General features: G+C 35.4%; 2 protein-coding genes across 2 annotated transcripts in view; both read left to right on the forward strand.

The window, feature by feature from the left end:
- Positions 1–5,721: 5,721 nt before the first annotated feature.
- Positions 5,722–7,992, forward strand: LOC107733178 (uncharacterized). The gene is made up of 7 exons (XM_016544725.1): positions 5,722–5,959; positions 6,064–6,208; positions 6,327–6,437; positions 7,152–7,296; positions 7,386–7,534; positions 7,619–7,746; positions 7,838–7,992. Exons 1-7 carry the CDS (start codon positions 5,860–5,862, stop codon positions 7,990–7,992), a joined length of 933 nt encoding a protein of 310 aa, XP_016400211.1. The 5' UTR covers positions 5,722–5,859.
- A 1,139-nt stretch (positions 7,993–9,131) lies between these two features.
- Positions 9,132–14,797, forward strand: part of LOC107733113 (muscle M-line assembly protein unc-89-like) — a 17,898-nt gene continuing 12,232 nt past the window's right edge. Inside the window, exons 1-9 of the mRNA XM_016544614.1 lie at positions 9,132–9,383; positions 10,223–10,266; positions 10,369–10,439; positions 10,548–10,669; positions 10,762–10,822; positions 13,039–13,237; positions 13,318–13,398; positions 13,693–13,851; positions 13,929–14,371. Coding sequence (XP_016400100.1) covers positions 9,375–9,383; positions 10,223–10,266; positions 10,369–10,439; positions 10,548–10,669; positions 10,762–10,822; positions 13,039–13,237; positions 13,318–13,398; positions 13,693–13,851; positions 13,929–14,371 — 1,189 coding nt within the window. The 5' untranslated portion in view covers positions 9,132–9,374. The remainder of the gene's footprint in view (positions 9,384–10,222; positions 10,267–10,368; positions 10,440–10,547; positions 10,670–10,761; positions 10,823–13,038; positions 13,238–13,317; positions 13,399–13,692; positions 13,852–13,928; positions 14,372–14,797) is intronic.

The raw sequence follows: 14,797 nt of genomic DNA on the forward strand, positions 1-14,797 counted from the left end.
CAATATATTTGATGATATTTCAACTGTGTCTGAGAGGGTCAATCTCAACATACTGCCCTGTTACCTAAATTATTTTTAGATGTTATTTGTTCATTTTAAAAATACACATTTTTGATAAATCACTAGAATTTGCTCAGTATCCTCATGCTATTAGCATGTGTGCCATGTGGCTATTTAGCATGTATTTGCTAATTCTATGCTAAAAACTCAGTCCTGTTACCTTCAGTCCTGTTACTCATATAAGCCATAACAGGACAGAGTAATAGTAACAGGAGTGAGTTGCATTCTCTGGTCCATTGATATAATAGTGTGAATATTAGTTTATGTAATATGATTTACTTGTTCTTTTTATGTTTTACAGTTACCATTACTTATATTGTAAATGTATCATATGTACCATGTATTTACCATACTTGCAGAGTGCTAATCCACCACAGAGAAGCAGCGCCTTTATCGTGAACGACGTGATGCAGACCCAAGAAACAGACACAACAATCAAGTTGCTTTTTGTCAGTGAGGAATCAATTGAGAAAGCAGTTTCAGAGATGACCAATGATGTGCCACCAGTTCCATCCATTATGAGGATTCATCAGGTAGTGTCCCTAGCCCATGGAGAACTGGTATACAGGGATGTCAGCTGCTTGTGCACAACAACACAACATCTGAATATGTGTGTTAGATACAGTGTTGAAAAAAGATAAAAAATTAAGTTTAATTTTTAAAAGTTACAAAAGCAAATGTTACCCATTCGGTGGAATGTCCCTTGTAATGTAAATATTTTTTAACACGATTGTATATATTACATTATTTTGTCAATTATTGTTTTACATTATTGTTATTATTTATTTATTTGGTATGTGGTTTGGTAGCCTAAAAAACAACTTGAACTGAAACTTGGTATGCAAATTATTGCCCTCTGAAGTATACTTAAAGGGGTCATATGATGCGATTTCAATTTTTCCTTTCTCTTTGGAGTGTTACAAGCTCTTGGTGCATAATGAATCTGTAAAGTTGCAAAGACTAAAGTCTCAAATCCAAAGAGATATTCTTTATAAAAGTTAAGAGTCAACCACGCCTACCTAAAACGTCTCATTCTGACACACCCCCACATGTCTACGTCACGATGTGGGAAGATTGCATAACGCCGCCCAAATGTTCACGCAAAGAAAGAAGGCATAACTTTTATTCTCGCTGTAGTATTGTTGTTGCCGCGGCCGCCATGTCGTGAAGACGCTGTGTGTTTCCTTGTGAAAGCGAAACTACATTGTTTAGAAACCATTGTTTAGTTGCAGCAGATGCCAATCAAACAAAGAGCCAGACACTAGGGCATTGCAGTACGTTTGTCTTTTACTCCCTCCCTTCTACTCCAGTCTCTCACATTTACATACATTCGCATACCGCCACCTAGTGGCTATACATATTCAATTCCTATCACAACATCCCCCTCTTTTTCTTGTAAACAATTTCTCTACCACTATTCATAAAGCATCAAAGCATCAAACATACATATTATACAAATCTCTTTTTTTTTCACATTTTCCTCGTTTTTTTTTCACAATTATTTTCTTTCACATTTTCTTTTTTCACACATTTTTTCTTTCCACACTTCACCTTTCCTTTTTTAAAAGTCAAATTTTCTCCATTTTCCCAGTCCAAGATTCAAGTCCATTTTTCTCTTTCTTTCAACTTCGTCCTCACAAATTCAACTTAATAGGAGGACGAGAAACTCTTCCACAACGAGTAACAGTCTCTCCTTCTCGATGTTGAACCAATACATGTTTCTCTTGAGGCATTTCAGTTTTAGAACTTGATTCAGGCAATGCAATTAAGTGAGATCTGTTACGACGATAACATCCTTGGTCAGTCTTCACAACATAAGATCTTGGTGTTTGTGATGGAACTTGAACTATGCCAGTTGTTTGAGCTGTTCTTATCCAGACCCTTCTGTCCTGAATTCAACACAGGTACAATTTTTACCCTGTGTCTTGTGTCAAACCTACACTTTTGTTGCCTTTTCAAGTGTGCATCTTTTTTTCTGAAGTCTCTTAGATTAGGCCATTTGGGAGCAAATTTTTCAGGTACAGTTGGAAGAGTAGTTCTAATCTGTCTACCCATTAAAAGTTGAGCTGGGCTTAAACCTTGAGCCAAAGGAGTAGCTCGGTATGCCAGTAAAGCTTTCTGGGGATCTTTATTTTTACTCAATAGTTGCTTAACTGTACGGACAGCACGCTCAGCTTCACCATTTTACTCTGTGGATATTTGGGACTACTTGTCAGATGTTGAAATCCATAATCCTGAGCAAAGTTTGCAAATTCGGTTGAAGCAAATTGAGGTCCATTGTCCGTAAAAAGTACTTCTGGCACTCCAATCTTCCGATGTCACCATTTTAAAAGGTGCCCGAGAAAGTCCGCTGTAACCAACTGTTTCCCTGGAACATATTCAATGGAGTAATCGAATCTGAGAAGTCTCAAACGAAAATGCAGAATTCTGGGAGGAATATCATCCAATACTCTGGATCCTAGTAGAGAAATCAATGGTTTATGGTCAGTTTCGATAGCAAATCTCAGTCCCAGCAAGTATGAACTAAGTCTATCACATGCCCATGTCACGGCCAATGCCTCTTTTTCAATCTGGGCATATCTTGATTCTGCAGATGTCAAACTTCTTGATATATAAACAACTGGTCTCCACTTTCCATCATCTTGTTCTTGCATTAAGACTGCTCCAAGACCATATGAAGAAGCATCTGCAGACACCAACGTTTTTTGATTTGGGGTATATTGTGCAAGAATTGGAGGGGAACTAAGCTCCCTTTTGACTCTTTCAAAGGCGTCCCTCTGTACAGTGCCCCAGATCCACATCGAATCATTCTTTAAAAGCTCTCTCAAAGGTTGTGTGAGGGTTTGCATATGCGGGAGAAATTTACTCAGAAAATGTACCATCCCCATAAAGCGCCGCACATCATCTTTGTTCTCAGGTTCTGGTAGGTTGATAACAGCATGGATTTTTTCAGGGTCAGGTTCTATTCCTTTTTCACTTACAATATGACCCAAGAATTTAACTTTTGGCACACCGAAGACACATTTTTCATTGAGAGTCAAACCAGTTTTCTCAAACTTCTTTAACACCTCTATCAACCTTTCCTCATGTTCCTTCTTGTTTTCCCCAAACACAAGTATATCATCTGCATTACAGACTGTCCCAGGAATTCCTGCAATCATCTGAGAAATTCTCAACTGAAAATGTTCTGGAGCTGAGGAAATCCCAAAGGGAAGACGTTGAAAACAATAACGTCCAAATGGGGTGATAAAGGTAGTCAAAGGCTCAGATTCTTTGTGTAAAGGGATTTGCCAAAAGCCAGATGTAGCATCTAACTTTGAGAAAATGGAAGCACCTTTCAGCTGTGCTAATGTGTCATCGACAGCTGGAAGTATATGTCTCTCACGACAAACACTCTCATTTAACTTTGGCTTTGGAACCACCAGTCAATCGGTTCTTCTATCCTTCGGATCACTCCTTCTGACTCCATTCTTTGCAATTCTGCTCTCACTTTTTCCAGCAACGGTAATGGCACACGTCGCGGCACAGAGAGGGCATAGGGTCGAGCTCCATCTGCCAATTTGATCTTATAACTTCCTTGTAACTGCCCAAGTCCTGTAAAAACACTGGGAAACATATCTTTATATTGGAAGCCAGCATCTTGCACTTCGGCAACTTGTTGTATTAGCTGAAGCTCTTGAATAGCTGGAAGACCCAATAATGGCATGACTAGATCTAATATAACGTACACTTCTTGTTTTATTTTATTTCCCCCTTTTTTAATTTCTGCCTCAAATGTGCCTAAGACTTTCAGTGGAGATTTGTTAGGACCACAAATTCTTTTTTTCGACACTTTAAGTAATCCATCTCTACTTTCAGAGTAAACAGATTCAGGAATAGCTGACACTGCTGCTCCAGTATCGAGTTTAAAAGACATGGCTTATTTATTAAATTCCAACTCTTGAATCCAGAACTCTGCTTTTTGGTCTGTGTTTATTTCTCCCATGAATACAACTTCCTCCTCTGGCAAATCTCCTTCCACAATAGTCTCGACTCTCTTTCCGGTTCGACACATCGATGCGAAATGTCCCTTTTTTTTACATTGCCTACATTCAGCCTCTTTAGCTGGGCAAAATTTCCATGAATGAGCTTCCCTTCCACATCTTTTACAAACATTTTGAGGCATTTTCTGTGTCACCCACTTAGACGTTTTTTTTCTGTGTCACCCACTTAGACGATTCTGCCATTACAGAATCCACATTGAAAGATCTTTGCTCAGAAGTTTCAATTTGCCTTATCAACGGTTGCTGTTTTTTCACTTCCTCTTGTTGTCTGACTTGTGTTATCGTTTTTGCCAAAGTTAATTCTGGATCCAATTGCAATCTTTCAGACAATTTGGAATCTCTGATGCCAACAACAATTCGATCTCGGATCATTTCCTCTTCTAATGCTCCGTATTTACAATGTTGTGCCAATTTATGCACATCAGTAATAAAACTTTCCGCTGACTCTCCCGGCTGCTGACATCGGCTATTAAACTTTGCCCGTTCATAGATGACATTATACTTGCCGATAAAATGACTCTCAAATGCCGCTTTTACAGTTTCATATTCTTTTTGTTGCCGCTCCGACAAGGCTAAAGTGTTCAGGACATCGTCACTCTTCTCTCCCATAATATAAAGTAACGAGTTTACCTGGTAAACTTCTTCTTTGCCGGCGAGGCCCGAGGGCAGTCTGAACCTTTCGAAGCGTCTTATCCATTGCGCCCATTAATTCGGTTCATCAAAATTAAAGTTCCCCGGAGCAGTCAGAGAAAATACTTGATCCATTGTCACCACTTCTGACACCATGTAGAAACCATTGTTTAGTTGCAGCAGATGCCAATCAAACAAAGAGTCAGACAGGAGAGCATTGCAGTAAGTTTGTCTTTTACTCCCTCCCTTCTACTCCAGTCTCTCACATTTACATACATTCGCATACCGCCATCTAGTGGCTATACATATTCAATTCCTATCACAACAGTTTGGCCTTCCAAAAGAGGACACATTTGAATGAAACCAAACACACAAACCAGTTAATCAAGGTTCTCTAAGGTAATCTGCAAATCTTTAAGATGAAAAAATTTATGTAAAATATATAACAGGTTAAGCAACCCTGCAAAAACATGATTGTAAGCCTGTTTTGTTAAAATTTATATAAATGGCAATGTCACTCCTTCAACACGTTCAAATATATAATTTTATAATAGATATATGCTTCATCCATGTGTTATACATTTACTCCCATTACTGTTAAAGACAATATAACAAGGTTAATGACTATGCCATGTTATCAAAGTGTAGTTAGAAACCTTTAAAAAAACAACTACAGAAATACAGAAACTATTTAAAAAACCCTCTACACCATCTACTTCAAATTTTTGTTACTTCAGAGTGAGATCAGTCAGTTGTGTAAGGCTTTTTCATAACCATCAGAAGTTTATGCAAAGAAAAAAATGGTTGACAACCAATGTATGCCTGTATTTGAATGTCACACTCAGCACGTAGTCGTACAACCTGCACACTTATAAAACCAATCCCAGCTGTGTAGTTTGTGTTATTCAGTCCTCAGGGTGTTACGGTAACTTCCTTCTCTCTTCAGCGCTTGTTTTCAGACTCTGGAATTGGTTTTAGACGTAGGTAAGATACAAGTTTTGTGTCTTTATGTTTTGTTTACTTATTACTAATAATGCATATGTGAGGGTGCTTCTGTTTTGAGCTGATATATATTTTCAGACAACAGCAAGCAAAACATTCTCTTTTCATATTTCAACTGCTCACAATGGGAGGTCACAGCATTGCCCGTTTAGCACTCATAGTCCTTTCTGTTGTCATATTCATCATCTGCATCATATTCAATGCACTTGCTGGACCGGGAATTGGTATGTACAGCAGATAAATGTAATACGGTTTCCAGTGTGAATTAGGTGCAGAATTAAATTTTGGTTAAATATATTGCTACAGTGTTGTTTTTTCCTCTTCGTAGGTCCTTTTCGGAACAACACTGGATCAATATCAGATAAATACAATACAGAAATCACTCCCTCGGGATGGACCTTCTCAATCTGGGGTGTCATCTACACCTGGCTGTCGCTCATGCATATTTACATCCTCTCCACTACCTGCAGGAGTTATGAACTCAGTGAGCTAGAATCAAATGGCAATCAAAAAATAAAGTGGTATGAAATGTGATTTTGTAATAATAACATGCTGCAGTTAATGAGACGTTTATGTATATTGTTCTCACAGAACTGTTTATGGTCCAATGTACTGTCCCGCTGTGTTGCCGTATGGATTCTTCATAACCTGGATTGTAAACATGACACTGAATATAGGCTGGCTTCTCCTGTGGGACAGAGAGTAAGTCTATGTCATTTTAAAGACAATTCTGATATACAGTAGCAGCCAAAAATTTGTAGTAATAAAGATTTTTAAATGTTATTGGTTTCTTATGGCTGCATTTATTTTATGAAAAACAGTAATATTGTGCAATATTATTACAATTTTAAATAACTATTTTAAATTTTAGTGTATTTTAAAATATTATTTATTCCTGTGATGGCAAAGCTGAATTATCAGCTGCCCATTACTGCCGTCTTCAGTGTCACATGATCTTTCAGAAATCATTCTAATGTGCTGTTTAAGAAACATTTATTTTTTTTATCAACGTTTTAGCTTTTTTTGCTGTTATTTTAAAATATAAATAAATAATAAATAAATAAATGCTGTTTCTGTTCATCAAAGATTATGGTTTTATTACCGTTTCCACAAAAAGCAATAATAATGTTGATAATAAGAAATGATTCAGCAATATAGAATCATTTCTGAAAGATATAAATATAATAAAATAGATATAATATAGATATAATATATAAAATATTATATAGAAAACAGCTATTTTAAGTAGTAATATTTCACAATATTAGTGTTTTCAAAAACTTTTGGCTGCCAGTGTATATTGAAGTAATAGAACTGAAATAGATTTTCAATTTTAAAAAGATTTTTAAAATACTTATCTCTCTCATTATTATTGACTGTTTGCAAAATCCTTATAAACTTTGCATTTCTTTAAAGGGTGATGATTGCTTCATTCATTTTCCTTGCCTTGATTGCATTTACAAACTATTTGTTGATAATCTTCTCCTGTCATGGACTCAAACAATATGGAGCCTGGTTAAACAAATATCACAAAGTAGACCTCTGGTGCATTCGGATATTGGTGAGAGACCATTAAAATTTTACTTAATAGGATCTCAACCCATTTTAAAAACATTATGCATTTTTAATTTTGCATCTTCAATCTTGCAGGTTCAGAATGGAATTGCAACATACACAACATGGACAACTATTGCCACTCTGATTAACTTCACTGTTGTGCTGAGTTATGATGCTGGAATGACCCAGTCAGATGCAGCGACAGTCTCTCTCTCTGTTCTTTTGGGTGAAGCTATTTCTTGGTGAGACCATCGAACTCAAATAAATTTAGGATGTTAAATAAATTAAAGACATTAATCTTGAAATAATGCATTATTATTTTACAGGTTTTTTGTGTTTGAAAAGCACCTGCGATACATTCTGACAGTCTATCCTGTTGTCATTGTGGCTTTGAGTGGAAACATGACAAAGAACTTTAACTCTGCAGATCCAAGCCGCAACGGCATTTACATAGGTGAGCCTGAATGTCATACTGGTTTTGCTGTTGTGTTCTTAATCTGTAGTGCCAGCATTTCATGAAAACAATATTTTGTTGTATTCCACAGCTGCTTTACTGGGGTTGGCTTGTACACTATTTGCGATCAAAGTATTGCTGGTTATATGGAGGCATATTAAACATCCTCTCTACAAAGGCATGAATATAGAGGAGGTTATATCACCGATGGAAATCGCTGAAAAGCAGAAGAAGATCTTCAGTTAAACTGAAGTTTAATCATCCTTTTATAATGCTATTTATATTTGTAATTGTTTAAATATGTAAATTGTTTATATGTCCTTTTGATAAATGATGAAGTAAAAAATAAAATGCAAAGCTTGTGTAATTGAGTTACACAAACTGAATTGCTCTTATCAGGGCAGGGGGTGTCCATGACCATGATCTATGCACTGTTATGTGCCATTTTTCTGCAGCAATAAAATCATAAAACTCACTAGGGTTTAACGTTTTAGTAAAGTTTTAGTGGGGAAGTTAAGATGGCTGATGGCTTGAACCCAACTTGGGGTGTTTGAAGATAGAATTATGATCACAATCCCATTATGTCAAAATGTCAATCAAATGAATGAGCAGTGTATTGATTTGTATAAAACCATTTGCAGTATATTGTGGTTTAAAATTATGATGAATAAAAAAAACGTGTCTTCATTTTATTAAATGAAAGTTATAAATTTTTTAATAAAATTAAACTGCATTGGATACAAAAGGAAAATTAATATTTGTAATAATTGTAAGAAATGTAAACATTTATTTAAAATGTAGTCTATATATATCTTAGTCAAGTTACTATCATTGTTATTTTAGTATCATTGAGATGTTTATTAATATTTTTAATATATATATTTTTTTATATGTTCGTTTTAGTAATTTAGTTTTAGTAATTTTGTTGTTTTTGCCATTTTAGATTTTCATTTAAATTTAAATTTTATTTATTTTAGTACATCAAGTTAAATTCAATTAAAATAAGAGATTTTTTATTAAAGTCTATTTATTTTAAGTAACATTTTTTTAAATATTTTTTTTATAATTAATTTATTTATATATATATATATTTTTTTATAGTTTTATTTGATTTTTTTATCATTTAATTAAATTAAAAAAAATATATATAATTTTAAGGTATCCCCTTGTTAGGTTTATTGATTTCCCCTGGTGGGCTTTATCCTAGTTGACGTTTACTGCTGTAGTGTGGCTGTTAGTGAAGCCCCCCGTAGCACTAGGTGGCAGCATTTCATTGTGCGTCTTTCTCCCGCACAGGAACAAAAATGAGCGGGAGAATTTGTGTTGTTGTTGTGGGCCAAATACAGTGACGGACTCTATGAAAGATATTAATGTTTTCTGTGAGATATTAACATTTTAATACTTAATTTTGCTATTGTTTTGAAAGTAAAACTGATCGCAAACGCAAAGTTCACACCAAGACTTTCAAACTGCCTAAACAAAGAAGAGTGTAACGTAAGCGGTGAATTGCGGTCAGCTAACAGTTACCAGTCACGGGAATGTTGGGTTTGAAACAGAGAACCGGACTATCTGTGGGTTTATGAGCTTCACTGGCGGACACACATTTTCTTTAACCAGGGCTGGACACGATGTCCCAGGTCAGTAGTTATGGGTGTAACTTACGTGAAGAACAAAACCACAGTTGCATGTTGCCACCGTTTGTGGCGTAGCGAGTCGGACAGTGGCTGCGCTCAAAACCTAGTGAGCTCCCTACCTAGACAGCATTTTTAGGCATCATAGGCGCTCAAAATTCTCGCTGAATAGTCAGCTCACTGTGTTTTGAGACACCGCTAACTAGTGTTTACGTAACGAAAGTAGAAGTGAAGTGACAGTTCAGTCAGGCAGCATCACATTGTTTGTAACATTAACATAAACGTATTGTGATTTCTATTACATAAATGTGATGTTCTTATGAACTTTCTATTCATCAAGGAATCCTGAAAAAATGTGTCACGCGTTTCCCAAAAAATATTTAGCAGCAGAACTGTTTTAACATTAATAATAATATGAAATGTTTCTTGAGCATCAAATCAGATTAGAATGATTTCTGAAAGGTCATGCAACTCTGAGGACTGGAGTAATGATGCTGAAGATTCAGGAATAAATCATCACAGGAATAAATTACATTTGACAATATATTAAAATAGAAAAACAGTTATTTGAAATTGTAATAATATCTTGCAATATTACAGTTTTACTGCATTTTTGTTCAAACAAATGCAGTGGGAACATAAGAGATTTTCAGAAAGAAAAAGCTTACCAAACTGTAGTAGATAGATAGATAGATAGATAGATATGATTGTGTGTGTGTGTGTGTGTGTATTTGTGAATTATGTGATACATGTTTATGAGTTTTATATATTTTATATGTGTGCTATTTTTTCATGTATTTTTTATTCTTCAAATGAACTTGTGAAGTTTTAATCAATTATTTCAGGTCAAAGCCAAAAAGAAACTACATTATTATCAAGGACATGAAATGTAAGTAATGTTCCACTTTCAAAACAACCTATTGTATTGGTTAATATCTCTTAACTAGCTCAAGTTAGAGTAATTTAATCATGTGTTGCTGCTGATTTTCAGAGTCAATTCTGAATTCAAGATCGATAATGTTTTGACCCTGCATGACATTGACAATCTCTTCGATGATATTGGTAATTCAATTCTTACATTCATCTCATTGCTTAAAACATCCATTTCATTGTCACCTTTTCATGCCATTCATTGTGTGCAACCATATCCCATGTTGTTGTTATTGATAGATGCTGACTCTGAGCTGGGTTTGCCTCTGCTTTCTCCCTTGCCCAAAAGCACTGGTGTGAATAGTCAGAAGAAAAGTGGAAGTTCTTCTGATCCAGAAAAGATGAAGGCATCATCTAAACAGGTACACATGGAGTGAAACATTAGAAATCAGTCTGTTCTTTCTTAGTTCCGCAATGTGATGTTAATTGTTAATCAGATGACTCTGATTGTCAGCTGCCCAAGGATGCTTTAATCCAAGAAAATGGCATTCAAGAGGATGAAATGATTGATAAAGGTGAACCTACATCACAGTCTTTATATCAGTTGTATTCTGTATAATTACCAGCTATTATTGCACATTTTCTTTTAAAGAAAACTTAGTATTTGATTAAAACTATACAAAATACATTACTAAATGCAAAAATTAAATTGTAATTTAAAATGCTATATGCAAATATATAATTATACAATTAAATGAAGTAAATGTTTTATTTGTATCAGCAAGGCAAGTATAAATCTGAACTACTCGCCCGACCATGAAAGCAGAAAAAAAAAACTTTACTTTTGAGTAGGGCTGGGCGGTATATCGAGTTTGTATGATATATCGATAAGAATTTGTATCAGCAAGGCAAGTATAAATCTGAACTACTCGTCCGACCATGAAAGCAGAAAAAAAAAACCTTTACTTTTGAGTAGGGCTGGGCGGTATATCGAGTTTGTACGATATATCGATATATTTTTAATAGGCGATATGGCATGAGGCAATACCGCCCATATCGATATACAGTAGTTTGATACGAGCGCATCTAAATCAGTAATGGAGCAATCAAAAATAAAATGCCATTAATCTGTGCTCTTGTTTATTTGCTTTAATTTTTAGTATAGTGAATTGAACTTCTGCCTTAAAAAGCATTATTTTTGTTTTTAGATTGTAATGTTACAATGTTACAGCGTTGTTTTAGCCCCTTTTTTGCACTTAATGGATAGCATAGCCTGCTTTCACTACATTTGTCTTCATTGCCTTTAATATAAACATTGTTTTATTAGACAAAATTGGGCAGGATGTTTAAAAAAATAAAAAATTATATATATATAAATGGAAAAAATCCAAATAGAAAATGTAGAGAATACCGAGATATATACCGTATATCGCATTTCAGCCCAAAAATTCAGAGATATGAGTTTTTGACCATGTCGCCCAGCCCTACTTTTGAGTAGGGATGCACGAAATTGGATTTTTGCCGATTTCCAATAAGCCAATATTTTTCAACTCATTTTGGCTAGGGCTGCACGATAAATCGCATGCGATATTTAACGCGCGTCTTGTCAGAAAGCCGGTTCTGTAATCAGCGGTAAATCTCCGTTAAACATCGCATGCGATTTATCGTGCAGCCCTAATTTTGGCCGATAGCCGATTCTGAAACCGATATATAATTCCTTTTGTTTGGAAACAAGAAGTCTCTCCTGTACAGAGATTACAAACAAATTATTTTAAATTTTGGTTATTTTTAACAAAAACTTACTTGTTAGGATTAAATAAACAATAATGAAGTTCTCTTGAAATGAAAGCTGAAAATAACTATAAATCAACTATAAATCAATCACTGCATTTTTTCCAGACAGATGCAGTGGTAACCTTAACATTTTAATTGAAGATTTAACATTTGTAAAAATTAATTACATTAAAATTATTTAATTTACAAGTATCATTGTTTGTGATTTTTATTCATGTAAGCTATAGCTTCTGACCTTTAAATCAAAACATACTTGTGATTAATCTTAATCTTAGTTATTTGTGTATTTTACTTTCATTTTATTACAAGTAGGCCAACAGCGCCCCCTAAATATACATGTTTACATTTTAAAGGGGTGGTTGATTGTGATTTCACTTTTTTAATGTTAGTTAGTGTGTAATGTTGCTGTTTGATCATAAACAATATCTGCAAAGTTACGAAGCTGAAAGTTCAATGCAAACGGAGATATCGTCTTTTAAAATTCTGGCAGTTTAATGCCTACAAAAACGACTGGTAAGGGACTAACGACGTCATTGTTTACAATACAACCGGAGCACATGCCGCTATGTTGAGGGGCGGGACATTTAGATGCGTGCTAGAGGCGGTTTAGCCAATCACAACACACTGGGCCAGCTAATCAATCAGAGCCCATCGTGTATTTCTGAGGGAGCGGCTTCATAAAAGCAGGAAATTATCAGCGCGTTCAGAGGAGAAGGGACAGAGCGGTGTGGAATAAAGGTAAATTATGTGAAAAATAATGAGTTTTTTAACAAACGAAGCATTAACACATGTTAGACTGCACCCCATAAACACAATCAAGCCTATAAAAAAACCAGTCAACCACCCCTTTAAGCCATTATCGGCAGATTCCAATTATGTTCTGATAATATTGTGCATCCCTACTTTTGAGCCCTGTAGTAGAGCTAATTATTCAGCATATCTCATCACCTGCTTGGTATCTGTAATAATTGTCATATTTCTTTCAATCCTAACAAAGAGAGTCCACTTAAAGAAATTGCTCCCATAAAGACGTCCAGCCCTATTGCTTTGGCAACAGAGAGGGATGAAACTGTGGATGGAGTCAGACCTGTTGCTGATCCTCTTCTCTTTGTTGAGGATGACGAACCCATTGGTGGAGACTTAAGCAAGGCGTCCTGCACTCAGCAATCAGAACCGGTCAAGGAATCCCTCTATGGGTAAGAATAAAAAGAGTCTGATAACTGTTATGGTTTTTGTTTCATTGCCTAACTGTTCACTTATTTTCTCTGCTCTAAAGGGATAGCGGGTCTCTGGCATCACCACCGGAAAGGCTTGAGTTTAGAAAAACTACTAAATCAAATGCTGGTTCCTTATCAAGGTCAGTTATTAATGTATTAAAACAGTGTTGTACATCAACATTTAATATATTTTTAATAAATAATATTCATATGATTTAATATATAATCACACTTCTTTTATTATAACAAAAACACGTAAAATGTTTAATTTTTAGTATGAATCCTGCAAAAACCACTAAAATTTCAGAGCAAGCCACACAGTCTTCACCTCCCGAAACTAAGGAAGACTATAATTTGTAATGCTACAACTGAATTGTTCTTTCTGTTTAGAACTGCAGATTTCTTATTAAATCTTCTCTTTTTTTATTATTAAGGGATAAAGATCCAAGCCAACTTTCTCCTGTTTTGGTTCAGAAGAGTGAAACAAAACTTCAGGAGGCGGAGCAATGCAAGAATCAGGTGGTGGAGGATCCAGGCAAAGGATTGTCTTTCCAGCACAAGCTTAAAAAGGCCTTGATGCATAAATCCCCATGGTGAGTCTAAATATGACGTTCTGATCTTAAACCACATGTGCCATTGTTACTTTTCGTAACACTTTTTCATTGATAAGTTCCAGGAAACGAGCAGCAGTTCCAGCTCCTCCACCTGCAGCTTTAGAGGAGGATTTCATGATCCTAGATGATGAGGCTCCTGTTCTTTTTGTCATTCCTCGCAAGGCGGAGGTCAGCAGGAACAAAAGACCTGTCCCAACAGACACCGCAAAGGAGAATGTTCTTACAGAGCCACACTCTACAGATCAGCTCTCACAGAGTGAAACGGATAAAACAAATCACCATGGGAAGGATGATAAAAGAAACACAGCGCAAATTGAGTCTGGTAAACCAAAAAAAACGAAAGGAAAACGTGGAAAAGCCTCTAAAAAGAGTGGCAAAGACTCCGTGACTCATGATAGTGTTGAGGATGGAGCAGACCTTGTAACTGAAACGCTGGAGGACAGAGTTTCTGATCAGACCTCTTCTCAAACTGTACAGGGACACAAAACAGTGCCAACAGGTAAATCACAATTTTACAAAATCTCAGATTCAATGTGTATAAAAATGATTTAAAAAATTTTTTTTATCAGTACATAAAATAATTTTGGACATTTAAGGCAGACTTAAACATTCAGTTGCTTTTTATAACAAAATACCAAACGAAGTGACATCTGCAAACAAATTATGCTAGTGCTTTTTTTAGACTTACACTATCGTTTAAAAGTAGGGATGCACCGATACCACTTTTTCCAGTACTCGCCCGATACCGATACTTTTATTTTTGGTACTTGCCGATACCGATGCCGATACCTATATTTTTATTACATTTGTAAATTTTTTAAATATTGGGTACAGAAACCAAAAGGGTATGTATAATGTTAGTTGGTTAACTTCATTTATCAAATAGATACAGTCAAACCAAAATATATTCAGACACCTTCAACAT

The sequence above is a fragment of the Sinocyclocheilus rhinocerous genome, unplaced genomic scaffold, assembly GCF_001515625.1.
Source record: "Sinocyclocheilus rhinocerous isolate Xijiao unplaced genomic scaffold, SAMN03320098_v1.1 scaffold1245, whole genome shotgun sequence".
Classification (NCBI taxonomy): domain Eukaryota; kingdom Metazoa; phylum Chordata; class Actinopteri; order Cypriniformes; family Cyprinidae; genus Sinocyclocheilus; species Sinocyclocheilus rhinocerous.